This window comes from Condylura cristata, unplaced genomic scaffold, assembly GCF_000260355.1.
Source record: "Condylura cristata isolate star-nosed mole 26May11 unplaced genomic scaffold, ConCri1.0 scaffold00010, whole genome shotgun sequence".
Lineage (NCBI taxonomy): Eukaryota > Metazoa > Chordata > Mammalia > Eulipotyphla > Talpidae > Condylura > Condylura cristata.
In genome coordinates this window covers 39,657,160-39,673,466 of record NW_004567111.1, presented here as the reverse complement: position 1 = coordinate 39,673,466, position 16,307 = coordinate 39,657,160, and the positions used below count along the sequence as shown (strand labels likewise).

At 39.0% G+C, this 16,307-nt stretch overlaps 1 protein-coding gene across 2 annotated transcripts in view; it reads right to left on the bottom strand.

The window, feature by feature from the left end:
- The window catches only part of LOC101622323 (phospholipid-transporting ATPase IB), a 515,968-nt gene that overhangs the window by 48,090 nt on the left and 451,571 nt on the right, over positions 1 to 16,307 (bottom strand). For both annotated transcript variants that reach the window (XM_004680155.2, XM_012723210.1), the window contains exon 34: positions 5,123 to 5,211. In XM_004680155.2, coding sequence (XP_004680212.1) covers positions 5,123 to 5,211 — 89 coding nt within the window. The remainder of the gene's footprint in view (positions 1 to 5,122; positions 5,212 to 16,307) is intronic.

The window sequence follows — 16,307 nt, the reverse complement described above, 5'->3', positions numbered from 1 at the left end:
CAAGGCCCTCTTTTAGCCTTCAACGGCATACAACTGACAAAATAACAAGCTGGCTGGTCTCTCCCCTCACCACGAGTTAAACTTTAGCTGCATATGTTATTCTCCTTAGATTCTAGAAGGAGCCACCTCTACTCTTTCATGATGAAATTGGCTGATTTCAAGGCCTCTCTAAAGTTGAGATTTCAGAGTTTGGAAACAATGCCTGAGAAGAATAGTCATTTAATAAGAGACTAGTTAGAAATGAGAAAAGAAAACCTAAAAAGAGAAAGGCTCATAACCTAGAATACAGGGCAGGTTTACTTACGAAAAACTTTGCATTCATTTTATTTGAATATAAAAATACATGTGAGGATTCTGCTAACAACCAGGTCTCAAGACAGGCTAAGAACAAAAACTGAGCATATCTGTAAGGAAGTGAAAATAAGTGTAACGGGACCATCCTGAAGTTTGAGCTGTTTTAGTGGAATCACAGATTCCCACCCACCCTCCACCTTCAGGGGAAGAGTCCATTAAGATAATGTCCAGTCATCTCCCAACACTCCAAGTTAATCTGTAATGGAGTATCAGGACTAAGACACTGTATATGTGCCTGTCATTTCTTTCCCCCAAAGTAAACAAGGGAACTGAACCACACAGGTTTTAACACATAATACCTTAATTACATCAAACAGCTTCCTGAGGCTCAGGATTGATAAAATACTCAGTTCAAAGCAGAGACTGTGGAATTTTAATTTAAACAATAAATGAGAAAAATGTTAACATTTTGCTGGATAGGAGAGAGTGGAAAAGAATGTTAAATGACACCAGTCAATATTATTGGTTATGTTAGGCCTCAAACTTGGTGTTTTAGCTCATGTATTTATGGGCCATGTTGATAACAAGCCATCTGAGAGGCAAGTCCACTTCAGCTAGATTCACCCCAGGACACAGAACCCACGAGGACATGTCTGGCTAGTCCTTAAGACTGTGCATGTTTTCCTACTGTTTCAGGCTAGTCCTTATCCTTCCTGCCTCCTTACTCCCCTCCCTTCAAAGAATAAGCTCCAAAACAGCCCTCCAGGGTTTTCTCTGGCCTAGATAAGAAGGGTCACACAAAGAAGGAAGTTTTCACTAGAAAGATGGGGTCACTGGAGACCCACAGTTGAAGTCCAGTGAACAATGAAAACAACTAATGACTTGAAACCAGAGATATGTTAGGAGGCGGAAAGGGAAATGGGATCGAAATTGGGGGGGGGGGGGGGGGGGGGGTGGAAGAGCATATGGGACTGTGGTGATGGCACACGGGTGAAGTGGTGGTGGGAAGCCCACAGGGACTACGACTGTGATGGAAAAATGCAGAATGATGCAAAAAATAAATAAAATAAATAAATTTATTAAAAGAGAAGAGTTTGACCCCTTACACTGAAGCTGCCAGTTTTTACTCATTCACAAAACTGCCTTGGAGGAAATGATCACACTGTCTGATGCTACCAGTGGAAGAAAGGCCAAGAGTTACTTGGCAATTTTCTAGGGTAACCTCTAGAAGAACTGTAACTTGCAACACTGAGGATTAGCCTGCTACTCTTTCTGCACATAGCACTTGAGTAGAAGCAGTGATGTAAGCCACATAAAATTGTTTTGTCAAAATCCACCTAGAGAGATCTTAATTAGATAAACAATTTAAAATCTCCCCTGTCGATTTAACTAAAAGCAAATATAGGGTTAAGAACCAGCCTTGAAGCATTAGCCAATGGCATGTACTTGAGCTCTGGTTTCGAGTCACCACTTGGACAGAGCCAGTCCAGTGTTTGTGGGTGGCTTAACCCCAGTACTCCTAGCTGGTTTCATCTAGCTCCACACCCCACGTGGAGAAACCTGGAGATCACAGAAAGGGCATGGTCGGGGTAGTGTTGGGGTTGGGGGGTTGGGGGGGGTAGGGAGGGTGGAGCTCAGCCACAGACAGAGAGTACACAAAGAGCTGGGAGAAATGGCCAGAGGGATCTTCAGGTTCCCAAAGACTGAAAATGAATATATGGGCTGAAAATTTTGAACGTTCCTTCTTTTTATATTCTGAAATTTTCCCCCTGGACATTTTTTTATGGAAGGGTGGCAACTCACACAAATGTTACATTCTAAATGTGAATGAAAATGGCAATATGATTTGCTTCAAAAGAAATTAGTTTAGTAAGAAAGTTTTGTAATTTTTTTAAAAGAAATCCAGGCTCATTTGTATACAGAAATTTCTTTTTACCTTTTCTTTCTATTTAACTGTCTATCTGGGATTACAATAAGGAAATGAAGTCATTCTGGAATTGCTGAAAGTATTCTGTGATGACTGAAAAAGCAGGGGAGATACAGGAAGATAAAAGGAGATTGGTTCCTGTGTTCAGTGGCCTTGGGCTTTATATTATTTTTATAAAGCACTACTAATGAATTTCTCCTAGATGAGAATAAGTACATGGCAGCTTACCTAAGAATGCTGTCATAGGTAAACATTTTGGAAGAGTGCGAGCAAAGGATATTAAAATAGTTCTGGGCAATTTAAACTTCATGCTTCTAATAAAAACACTCATTAGCCAGGTATCACATATAATCAATCAATTATTTTAATAAAAGATGTGTTAGTTGGGTCCCTCATGAAAATTCTGGTTAACAGGATGGATAACAGAGTAGGTGTTTCATGGCATCCAAATCTGACTTAAGATAGCCTAATAATGGATCTTCATCTAGAAACTTGACAGTTTCATGGAAAAAGTGATCAAATTGCCTCATGTTGTTTTTGTTCTTACTCTTTAATAGTCCAGGTCCTGAAATGGAAGAAAGACTACACAAAGAATGGGGGAAAGTGCAGAAAGACAGAGCAACTCGTTTTTTCAACTGCTTTTAGAAATATATGTGAAAAGGGAGGCCTGTTTTGTGCTAGAATTTAAAAGCTCTTCAAAACAGAGCTAACTACCAAATTCAACCCCCCAAATTCTCAGGATAGTCCCACGATGAGATTTAAAAATTGCAACAGTACCATGGAAGATTCCTAACATTGCCATTACAGAGCAAATTCTTCAGTTGCTCCTTAATTTCAACTCAATTTAAAATTCTTCTTAGAAGTCCAGGGTGCATCACAGCACATCATGTTTGATGAACACTTGGCTGTCTGAGCCAAATGATGGGCAACTGCACACAATCCGGATCAATATTTTTTGTGCAGTGTGCAGAAAGACAAAACAGAACTCATTTTAGAAAGCTGAAGTTCGGGAAGAGAAATCACGAGTCAGTATTGTGGCCAGTCAGAGAGAAGCAACTCATATGTTTTCTCTTTTTAGCAAAAGCCTCTGAATTTATTTGACTCAACAACATATATGTCAGGCTGGCAAGATAATGTGATAAAACATGGGTCCCACATCAAAGGAAAAATGGCCAAAAACTTTACAATATTCTTGTTTTTAAGGATAAAAGTAACTCTAGATATTATGAGGATATTACGGTGCTGATAGAAATCAGAAATAAATCCTGGTTAAAGGGAATAGATAATTTGATTCATGGTGCCCTGGAACTTATATTTGGAAGGCATTGGGGTATATACAGGAAATAGACAAGGAAGCAAAGATGTCACCTGCAAACATTTGCTTTGAAATGGTAGAAAGTTACAGCTGCTAAAGTCTCACTTGGCAAATAGTCTCCATGCAACTCTTTTTATCACATTAATTAAAGACAGTTTAATTAAAAGTCTACTTTAATTCAATTAATATCAATTCACTGATAATCAAAATACCATTTTCAAGCCAAGGCCATGTCAAACTTACCTAAAACTAACTTGGTTACTTTAAAACATCTGATGAAATTCAACAAGTAATAAATGGTGCCAGAATTGGGCTATGTGCTATACAAGCAAATAACAGAACTAATGTTATCTTTTGATGTATTCATTAGGTTAAGAGAAAACCTATTTTCCTGGCTATAATTATTTCATTACTAAGAATTCTGATTTTACTATTTACAGGACATAGTTTTAACAGATAAAAATGGAAGGGGTGGTAAGTCAAAGGATTTAAGATGTTGTAAGTATTTAATTTTTACTAACAATTGGAAATTTTAGTGAACTGAAGACAAAACAACAAAATATGTGCTATAAAATTTCTTTCTCTCCCTTTCTCTGCATTAGGCATCATCGGTTGTCAAGATAATGCCAAAATGAAGACTTTTTCAAATGACATCTTAACTGTCAGGCAAGAAAAATTCTCATTGAATGTGGGAGGAAGGGAGAGAGAAAAATGAAATCTGATGACTTTTCCTAGAAGGTCTGGATCAAAGTCTGAATTCTCTACCTCAGGGCCTCAAAATAATTATGCTTTGCCCAAAGTAAAGCCAACCCAGGAATCTCAATTTTTAGGGAAATTGGCAAATATTTGCAGGAAGAATCAACTCTGCTTGACACACAAAAATTAATGTTGTTTCTTGTGAAGTATCTCATCCTTGGCTTATGTATGAAATTAACAGTTCTATTATCTTGGACCTTAGTTGCTTCTTTTACATTGTAAACAAATTATTTATGATATGATGTATTTGAAGCACACCTAAAATAAATCATTAGTTACGCCACTTTAACCTACATTAATTTCACCTTTTCGATGAATTTTTCTCTTATACCTTTAAAGTAATAGTCTAAAAGAACATATTTGAAAGAGTCTTACCATGAGTTATTTGGAAAAATGAGGAACACTATTCATTCTTATCATCTGAAATGAATTAAGCCTGGGATTTAATGTTAAGCTATATTTATATCACTTAGCATTGATTTTTAGAGATAGAATGAAATTTGACTCAAATGACTAAACCTGATGGAATAGCTCTGTATTAAAACTCTTTTTTTGTGATTAGTCATGTATAAGCAATATCTCTATTGACCTCCCCAGAATTTCTCTGGAGGTCCTTTCTGTCTAGATGCTCATATCAAGGTGAAGCACAAAGAGGGGGAAAAAACTATCTATCCAACATCCTTCACCGTCTTTGCTTATAGCTATCAGGAGCCCTGCTTTTTGAGACATTCCCTAGAACTTAATAACATGGAGCAGAGCTCACATGACAATTGTGGGACAGATGGGGAGACTTAGAGAGCCTCAGAGAGCCTCCTTGGCTTTTCACTTACGCTCTCCAGGCCACCTCTTCTATCAAACATGCAGTGGGAACCAGAAATAATCCCAGCCAGAAGTGTGCAGAGCTCAGGACCATGGTTGCCTGCAAGAAAAAGAAATGCCACGTGAATGAATGCTTCCCGCAACTAAAAACAACAAGATATAATTTGATCAATGCAAAACATCTCCTAATGTGGAACAACAGAAAGTATCACATTCAAGTTAAAATGCACACACAGAAAGAATGTCAAGTGATGCCGACGGGGTGATCTCCCTCCAGTCTCCACCATCTTATATCCTGCTTTTATAGGTGCTTCTACCCCCTTTCCCATTATAATGCTGTCCTAAATTCCACCTATAGAGAAGGGCTGGAGTTGCCAGACTTTTACAGAACAAACTTCACTGCGCTAGGGCTCTTTGATTTATTTCACTTATCCATCAGTTCACATCCTTTGCTGCTAATTCTTCCTTGGAATTAGTGTTCTGGTGCAAGTCTATGACTGTCATCATCTAGAAAATGATGATGAACAGGTTAAAATCCTGTCTTGAAGGATCTTAAAAATGTAAATACAGGCCCTCCCTGGTGGCGCAGCGGGTTAAAGCCCAGCACTGAGAATCTAAAGCCGCTTCCGCATGAGTTCGATTCCCGCCTGCCCCGGAGGTGACCACTTGGTGTGGCAGACCTCTCCTGACCCGCCCACTGCTCCCCTCAGCAGTGTACTTCGTCGATCTGCCTGTTCTGCTCCCCACTCTGTCTCTGGTGAAGCCTGTCGCCGTCCCTGAGCCTCTGGCCTGTACCCCAGTTCTGTATGCACAAATAAATAAAATCTTAAAAAAAAAAATGTAAATACAATTTATTCCACTAAAGGGCTTCAGTGGAAGGCAGTTGGCTGGAAAGATACCTTAAAGAGGACAGAGTGTGGAGCGTGCCTGAAAAAGACTTCAACAGATGTCAAGGAAGTGAGGAGGACCATTCCAGGTGGAAAGAGGAGTGACAGGAAAGGGGAGGGAGAGGTGCAGCCTTGATGAGAACAGAATTCCTTGTTCCTGACATGATTAGATAGGGATAGTTTGGGGGGAAACAGAGAAGGTTCCCAGGAACTCAGGTGCAAGACCAAGTGGACTTCAGTCAGTGCATCTTTGAAAAGGAAACTGAGGGCAAAAAAGGAAAGGGAAGGAAGAATTTGCTCTGAACACAAGTGGGTGCAATATAAAGCACCTGAAGTATGGTTTCTAGTGAGCAATGCCCGGAGCATGGAGATAGCGGCCTGACAACTGGCAATTGTCCCAGGATGAGTAATTTAGAAAAAGGAGCAATGTTACAGTGTGACAGAATCCTTCATGTTTCTTCAGTTATTTCTTTTTCCCTGGCGTTCTGATCATTTGATCCACTGGAATAGATATGTTTTTGCTAAAAGCCATTACTAAGTAGAGCCAGGCTTGGAGTGAGAGCAGAGGGGGGTCAAAGCTTAAACTACCTTACAGACCTTGCAGGGAATTGGGATGGGGCGAAGAACACCCCAGAGCAATCTTCTTACTGGTGTACAGGAAGAGTGGTGCAGGTCTAGTGTGGCAGTCAAACTCCAGTTGACTCTTTATATTCCATCTTCTGTTCTATCTACACAGGAAAGCTCCTTGTTACTCCACCTAACTCTATTCCAGCTGGGTTGCCTCTTAATTTCTGTCCTCATAGTTTCTCTGTCTGCACACCTCAATTCCAGGGAAGCCACAGCTTGCTGATCTGTCAAAGTCCCCACCTAACCTCATCTGTTTTGTTTCTGAACTCCATCTCATACCCTGTATGGTATTTGAAATTTTATGACAATAAAATTGAGAAGTGAGATTTGGCATCTCAAGTTCAAACCCCAACCCTAGCATTGAAAGACTTTCTTTCCTTTTCTAAAAAGGGAGGACTAGCTTTCTGAAAGGCAAATTAATTTTTGGCTTTCTCTTAAAAATGTTTAAAATTTAATTTTGGAGTTACAGTTTTGTCCCTTCATAATGTGTACATGTTCCATTAACTCTCCATCAAATCACCTGAGCCAGTACCTCATCTGCTTCCCTTCTTGAACCTCTCCTCCCTACCCTCTGCTCCCTCTAGTAACCCTTAAATTCTTTCATATGCTCAAGATTTATTCCTACTACATCTTTTTGGTTGTTTATATTCCACAGATGAGTAAAACCATTCAATATTTTTCTTTCACTTTCTAACTTATCCTTAACACAATCACCTCAAGGTTCATCCATTTTGTCCCAAAAGCCACTATTTCACTTTTTTAAACAGTAGTTATCTATTGACTATGTATCCCATAGTATCTTTATGCACTGGAGGGCACTTATGTCGGTTCCATGACTTGGCATTTGTAGACAGTGCTGCTATGAACTTAGGTATAGTTGAATCTTTACATATTAGAGTTTTCATAATTTTAGGATAAATAACTTATATAGTTATTACTGGATTGTATAAAATTTCCATTTTTATATTATTTAGAAAAGTCATTATTTTCCATAGAGTTTGTACCAACTTGCATTTTCATCATTAGATGAAGAGTTCCATTTCCAACAGTAGATGAAGAGAACCAACATTTGTTGGTTCCATTCTCTTTGATATGGGCCATTCTCATGGGGGTGAGGTGATATCACATTGTGATTTTGGTATGCATTTCCCTTATAGTAAGTGACACTGAGCAACTGGTATTTTATAAATTTTGGAAATTAGTCCCTTGTAGGTGATGTGCAAAAAAAAAAATTTTTCCTATTTTGGTTTCTTTGCCTTTCTTCTTCTTCCCTTTATTTTTCTTTTAAAGACTTATTTATTAAGCATGCAAGAATTGGGGTGTAGGTCAGAAGTGTGTGGGGGTGTGTGAGAGGATTCATCAGAGACAGAGTGGGGAGCAGAACAGGCAGATCTACTGAAAGATACTGCTAAGGTGAGCAGTGGGTGAGACAGGAGAGGTCTGCTGTGTCTTGTGGGCTAGCTCCTTAGCAGGGGATAAAACTCATGCTGCAGTGGCTGGTGATAACTTGACAGTGCTGAGACTTACCCCTTGTGCCACCAGGGAGGCCCCTTGTGATGCTTTCTTTTGAGGTTAAATAAATTTGATGCAATACCACTTGCTTATTTTTGCTTGGGTTTCTATGCCATTAGAGTTGAGTCCCCAAAAACTTTCTTGTGGTATATATTCCCTAGTATGTCATCTATGTTTTCTTTCAAGTATCTTATAGTTTTGTTTTTTTATATCCAGACCTATAATCCGCTTTGAATTATTTTTTGTGTATGGAGTTAAGTATGGATCTAGTTTTATTTTTTTGCATCTGGCTATTGTCGATCCCAAAACCATCTGTTAAAGAGGCTTTCTTTTCTCTATTGTGTAGCTGTGGCTCCTTTGCCCATGATTGTGTGGGTTTATCACTGGGCTTTCAGTTCTATTCTACTTGTGTGGGTTTCTGTTTTTGTTGAAACCATACTGTTTTGATTACTGTTACTATATAGTATAGTTTGAAGTCAGAAAATATAATATCTCCCTTTTTTCCTCATTCCTCTTAACTTTAGCTACTCAGGGACTTTTGTCATTCCCTATAAATTTTATAATTGTTCAGTTTCCTTGAAAAAGATCATTGTGATGTTGATAGGTATTGCATTAATTCTGTGAATTGCTTTAGACAATATGACCATTTTAATGATGCTTCTTCTTTTACTCCATGAGCATGGGATATAAAAAAAAAATGAAAAATTTAAAACATGTGGCACATTTTGCCCTATAAATTATGCCTCTCAAAATTCACTCTAATGAAACAGGTAAGAAAATGTGTAAAAAAGCAAGTGTAAGAGTATTCACTAGAATGCTGAATTATCTAATAAATAGTTGTCAAAGAAGAGGATTTACTAACTGCATTGTTCTACCTATGTACAATGGTCTCTGAAACAACAATTAAACTGACATTGAACCATATATTTTGGCACAGAGATATGTCAAGTTATATTTCTAAAGAAACATATGAATACTAAGACAATATTTTATAGGGGGCCTACTACAGCATGAAGGGTGTGAGAAACAAAGCACAACTGACCCAAGTCTCAACCTTAAACTTGAGATGTTATTTCCAGGAGCTATCTACCAACATCTTTGCTAAGGATTATACTGTGTCATAATATGTTGATATACACCATGCTTTTTGTCATCCCATCTTGATATTTTCTCATGTAAAAAACAAAACATCATCCCAGGTCTTCAGAAACAGTGGAGTGGCCCAGGTTTGATAGACCTGAGCTTGTAAACTCCTTTGCACATGTATCTGCATGCTTGTCTGTCCAGGAAAAAATGGGAACAGTATATCAGAAATATATAATATGATTGATGAAGTTTATTTTATATCTCTTTGGCTATTTCTACTTCCTGCTTTTTTTCTACAGAAAACATACTATTTATGTGAAAGAAAAAATTAGCATACACCCCTTTCATAGGGGGTAGGAGATGGATTACCTGGCTCCTTTCTGCACGTCTGCATTTTGCATCTAATCCTCCAATCCCCCTACTGGAGGGTCTCCAGGAGTTGAACCCAATCAGCACTTGGTGTTTTACTTTTGCTTTAAACACTTAAAATTGAGCTTGACCCACATAAGATGGATTTTTCAAGCTATACTTGTGTAGATGTGTGCAGAACCATTTGCTAGGTGTATTTATCAAAGAATATGGTCATTAAAAATCATATTTTACAGTAGTAATAAACTATTGAAAATAGACTATGAAACTCAGTAAGTTCTCACCCAAATTATCAAAGATTATGTGCAGATTTATAAATATTGTTGTTTTTTAAAACCTCAAGTGTGATGAAATCCTAAATAGAACTAATTTTAGATGTGTATCTCCAACAAGGATCTATCTTTAGGATTTTTACAGACTGACTGATATCCAAAATTTGAAAATCTTCACTAAGGCCACAGCATTAGTTATTTAAATCTAGTAGGTTGTTCCTGTTCTTTTAGCACAACAAAAAATGTTTATTGAGCTGTGTTAGGTGACAAATGACACTTAATTACACCCCCTCTTCCCCCATTTACTATTAAGGGAGTGGGTTAAAACTTCCTTTTGATGTGCTAACAGTCCCACTGACAACAATGCAGCCCATAGTTAACAAGTCTTTAGCTTGCAACAACTATTAACCACTTAGGTGCCAAATGCATGGGAACCAACTGTGGTAAACTAGAGGACAGATTCTCAGATGGGTGAATTAGGACACAAGCTAGTGAGAGCCCACACAGAACTGGACTCTTGTCTGACTATGCTGAGCCTCACAGCATAGACTTTATTTAGACTAAGAGTACTAACCAGGTACCCCTGCAAAACCAGTGATCAGAGTTGTACATTCCCTAGCTCAGGTGCATTACTAATAACAGGCATATCCCACAGTGCCCAGGACCAGGCATCCATGAATGTGGCCATAGAGCAGACACAGAGTATTTGAAAGAAGACTGGAGTAAGGTGGGTATGTGTACCTGACTGGCAGGGTATAATTTGAACTTTAAGGGGGAACTTCTGCCTCTTGCTTTATCTATACCTGCCCATGCAGTACTTCACTTCATAGTCCCCATTATACAGTAGGAAAAAATCAGTTGGTCACTTCTTCCAAGTACTGGTGCCAGAGAATATAGTTGTCAGGATGCAAATCAAGTTCATAAACCAGAAACCTTCCTCCGTTAAACATGAACAATAAGGACCTTTCTTCCATCTCCCAGGGCAGAAGGGAACACAACTAGGTAGAGATAGCCCAACATTCGTGGCACAGGTCACTTCAACTGAATGCCAGAAATGCTAGGCACCAAATTAAAAATTTAACTTAAAAAAAAAAAAAAAGAAGAGATCTTTTAATGTTCCAGAAACACAGGAAGCAAAACAAAACAATTCCTAATCCCTATACCCCAACCCAGCAACAAGAATAGCAAATCAAGCCACGATGACACTAACCTTCATGCAAATACTGGTGACTGAAACCCTTACCTACCTCTGGCCCTCACCACACCTCACCTTTCTCTTCCAAGATATTTTTTCCTATTCAAAGACCAAAGGACCCTGAGTTGTTGATCAGGCTTGGGTCTCTGAAAGACTTTTTCATGAATACAAATGTGAAATTTCATGTTTTTCATGACTAGGAAGGGCAATAGTGTAAGTTCTAAATTTGCTCTGGTGGCAGCACCATAGTTGATGCTGAGGAATCATACCCCATTCCTCCCAAACTCTGCAGAGAATGCAATTCCTTGTCATACATGGAAGGACATTGCTCACTTAGCAATGCAACAGAAAGTTCTGGGAGAGGGAAACTCTTTGCCTCTGGCTTGATAGACCTAAGACTTTCAAGTCCTTTGCATATGCATCACCATGTTTGTATGTTCAGGAGAAAAATGCATGGAACACTACATCAGAAGGATATGCAGTGATTGCTGATGTTTAGCATACCCCCTACTCTGCTTTTCTCTCCAAAACAAACCACAGGAAGGAGTTGGATTAGCTGGCTCCTTTTGGCATATCTGCCTTTTGTGTCTACTCCTCCAGCCTCCTGACTTGTCTAATGCACAAATCATGGCCAGAAAGTTCTTATGAAACTACATCCACCTGTTGCAGGTGGGAGGAAGCCAAATCTACTTAATGGGTTGAAATCAAGTTTTTTCATTCTCTGTAGTGACTCATCCTCACTCTTTTTTCCATATAGAATACCTATTGATTAGTGCCCACTGTAAGTTTAGATTTACTAAAAAGGGGAAGAATTTTAGTTCAATGTCTTGGAATTTCCACTGAAGATTATTCTACCAAGAGCTCATCTTAGAAGTCCTATGTAAATGCAACTGAATTATTAGAAAAACAATCAAATGATCCTAGAAACACCTAGACACCTATGATAGCTCAAAAACTACCTATCAGACTCATTCAGTTATTCAGCTATCAGCAGCAATTGTAGGGGATTTGAACCCACGGCCTCCAGCAAAAAAAATAGGCCATGTGAGTTTCCTATTAGCTGCACCCCCAATTGTTGAAGCGATTAAACAACCATCTAACATTATTCCCCAAATGTAGTGTTCTTAAAAAACAGAACAAAAAATGGAACACACTCATATTGATAGTGAGCTTTAGTATTATTTTTTTTTCTGCCACCAAAGCATTAGGAATCTTTTTCAATGTATGTAACTATTTTGAAGCTCTCAAAAGTTCATGGTGGTTCATTAACATAGTTACAGGATAAGAGTTTTTCCAAAGCATTGCTTTATGTCTTAATAATTATATTCACCCTCCACGAGAATGAGGGAATATCATGGGATTATTTCTTTTGTGACTTTAATATTTTTATTGAATTATTATTAACTTATCATTGATTTCTAACACTATGTAAGTTTCAGGAGTACAGTTTCACACTTCAATATGTGCACATACCACTCTGCATGATTCTAGTGCCATTCACGATTATCAAATTGACCTTCTCTCCTCATTCTTCCCACCCTTCTCTTGTAACCACTGTATTTTTCTCAGAATCAAAGAGTTATTTGGTTGTGTTTTGTTAGTTCATTTGCTTTATTTATATATTTCACATATGAGTGAAGCCATCTGGTATTTGTCTTTCATTTTCTGACTTATAAAATTCACACAGTCTACATCTGTTTACCAACCAAAACAAGATACATGACATTTCTATCACCCCAGTGAGATCTCTGTGCCTTTCCAGACAAACTTCATCTCCAATATGCAATTTCTGTTTTGATTTCTGTGACAAAGTCAAGTTTTATCTATTTTAGAACTTTGTATCTACGGAGAGACTGATAGCCATTTATTCTTTGAATCTGGTTTTTTTCATTCAACAGAATACTTCTGAGATTCATCCATGCTGTTACAGCTATTTGTAACTCATTCTTTATACTTTTTGAATGGTATTCTATTGTGCAACTGGTTTACTCAGTCTCCTGTGGATGGATGTTTGGGTTATATCCAGTTTTGACTATTATTAATAACAAGTCTGCTATGTATAGGCCTTATACAAGCATGCACACATACACATTTCCACTTCACTAGGTGGGGATTACTCTGAAATAAGGGAAGTAACTTGACAAGAAATTGTCAAAGAGTTATCAAAGCAATTCTGCCAGTAGAGTGCATTCCAGTTGCTCCACATTTTTATCAACATTTGGTATTGTCAGTATTTTTTTTTTTTTTTATTTTAGCCACTATAGAAACTCACTGGTGTAATGATATTGTCAGGTGGGAATGATAATGACAAACATTTTCATCACCACCTGAGTTATTTAAGGCAGCAGTATTGTGATGAGGGCTCTTTTTCATTGACTGACAGGAATGTTAAAAACTCAATGTTAAAAACTCCAGAAAGTAAACCTTGAAGCAAAAAAGGACTCTTCTCCTTTCAAGTAAGTTCTGTTCCAGGGTATAGAGAATGGAATAAGGAGATGCTATGTCCATAATTTCTTCCATACAAGTGGGTGAAATCAAGGCCTTAGAAGAAGAGCTTGGGGGCACTATTGAGAGAGGGTATCTGAAGGGACAGATGAGCAGCAAGTGTTTCTTCAAAAGCTTTAAAAGTGTTGGTGACTAGTTGGACTGCATACTCCTTAAGAGATTACCTTGGCTACCTTCAGTCGCTATAACAGAACACCAGAGACCATGCTTATAAGCAACAAACATCTACCCTCAGAGCCTGGAGGTGGAAGCTAGAGCTCAGAGTGTCAGCATGGCTTGGTCTGATGAGGGCACTTTTCCTGGCTTTTTCATGGTGTTCTTCTAAGCATGCTCCCATGAACTTGTGTGTGTAAGCGTGTGGGTGCACATGTGCATGCACACTGTGATTGTGTACACATATAGAACTGAGCTCCCTAATATCTTTTCTTGAAAGGACACTAATACCATCGGGCCCAGCCCTCATGACCTCATCTAAACCTATCAGCTCCTAAAGTTCCTGTCTCCAAACACCATCACATTTGGCTGGGTCTTCAGGAGCCACAAACTGGAGATATAAAATAATTGTTTCTGCTGAAGACAAAAGACTTCTCTGACATTAAAAACTGGCCTCACATGTACAAGGCAGCAACTCTGATGGCCTGACTGGGGTGACTTTGGGAAAAACTATCTGCCCAGTTTTTCTACTTGAAATTAATGAAGGTGTGGACAATGGGAATTACAAAATAAAGTAAGCATGCACAGTAGAAAATATTTTCCCACTGAAAAGTTCTTATCAATCACTTTTGGATATTTAGAATGCCTTTGAAAATATTACTTGGGCAATTTGTATATTCCAAATTACAATATGAATGCTCTGTAGTTGTATAATACCACATGATAAACAAGATACAAAATCCTAGGTCTTCACTCTTAAGTGAAGATTTAAAAAATAGGTTATTTCATATGAAAACCAAGAACATTTTTACAATACATTGGTATGCTTATTCCTAAATGTCAAATTTTCAAGTAAATATTTTTAAGATGCAATGCCACAGGCTGCATGCCCGGGCTCCCAGGGTGTGTGTGTCATTTTGGTCCTCACTCTTAGGGAGGGTTTCATGGACACATCTAAGGAGAGCTGAATTAACAGTCACAAATATGTATTTGGATGTGAAAATAATTTATATGCTAGATGGCCACTCAACAGCATAGGAATTGAAAGCAGGAGTTCACTGAGGGTGGACATGAAAAGATCCTGATTCACTAAACTTTGCCTATATGATAAATATGCTGAGATGCAGGTTTCTCTTGATTCTTAGTCATTGCTGTGGAACAAGAACTTTGTTTCACAACTCATTGCATTTCCTGGGATGCATCTTTAAAGATTTACTTTTTGAATTTACTTATGCATATAAGAACTGGGGTGCAGGTAAGTGGTGTGGGTGGGAGAGGATTCACCAGAGACAGAGTGGGGAGCAGAACAGGCAGATCAAGGAAGTATACTGCTGAGGGGAGCAGCGGGTGGGTCAGGCGAGGTCTGCTGCACCATGTGGGTCAGCTCCCTGGTGGGGGATGGAACTCATGCTGCAGTGGCTGGGGATAGTGTCATGGTGCTGAGATTTAACCCCTTATGGGGCACTTCTAAATCAATATCCCACAGTGGAGTACATGAGGGTCCTCAGGAGGAACAAGACACCTCCCCGAGACAGCTCCTTCCTCACAATAAGCATGAACTAAGGAAGCAGTGCTGTAAGACCAGTGTGGCAGCCTTGGGCCACCTGTTGCTCTCCCTAGATTTTCTCAGCAATTGAATTTCAGTAGGAAGGAGCTAGGACTCTTCATTCACATGAACCTAGAAATAGTGTCTCTGACTGTTAGACTATAACACAAGAAATAGCAACTCTGACTTAGACTGTACTTAATTAACCTCTCTGTGCTTCAGTTTGCTCCTGTGAGGCCATGAGGCCAGCAGGACCTTCCTGACAGGGTTGTTGTGCTCAGCACAGTTAGCTATGTTTGCACCCATTCCATCTTCCCCAAACCCCAAAGCAGCCCTGGGCTTTACCTTCATAATAAAGCAACATGGATGGAGGTGGAAGGGATAATGCTAAGTGAAATAAGTTAGGGGGAAAAAGGGGAAAATATCGAATGGTTTCTCTTATAGCTGCAACATAGGAAAACCGAACAAAGGGTCAGGAAAAAGACAAAACTAACCATAGATTTGAGGCAAATAGTCAGGGAGGGGGAGAGAGAGGGATCAAAGGAGGAAGGGAAGAACACAGGGTTGGTGGTGATGGTTCACAGGTGCTATGGCGGCGGGAGAACTATGGGGACAATAGTGATGTAAGAAAGTATAAATAATGATAAATAAGAAAAAAGGTTTTGTTCCAAAAAATTAAGCATATACTTTTTCCTTCCTCAAGTTCTCCTGGCTTCCCCACCCCCAAACATCTGTACGTTGCCTTGTGCTGATCTTGAAACAGCTTTGACTGTAAAATGACTTAGTTGGAGCAAATGAGCTCAGTGACTGGAGTGTGCATGGTACCTGGCGTCTGAGCCTCTGCCAGCTGGCTACAGTCCACCCCTCAGCTGGCCTTCCTGGAGCAGAACAATCTGGGGACCCCTCGATGAGACATTTTCTCCAATGTTTTCTTTAACTCTGACAACTGCAACTGAAATTTAGCAGCGGCTTGTAGCCCCCCAGGGATTCCTTCTGCATATTTCTCTTCTCTCTCACTCTTGCTGTTACTTTTTACTGCTCCTC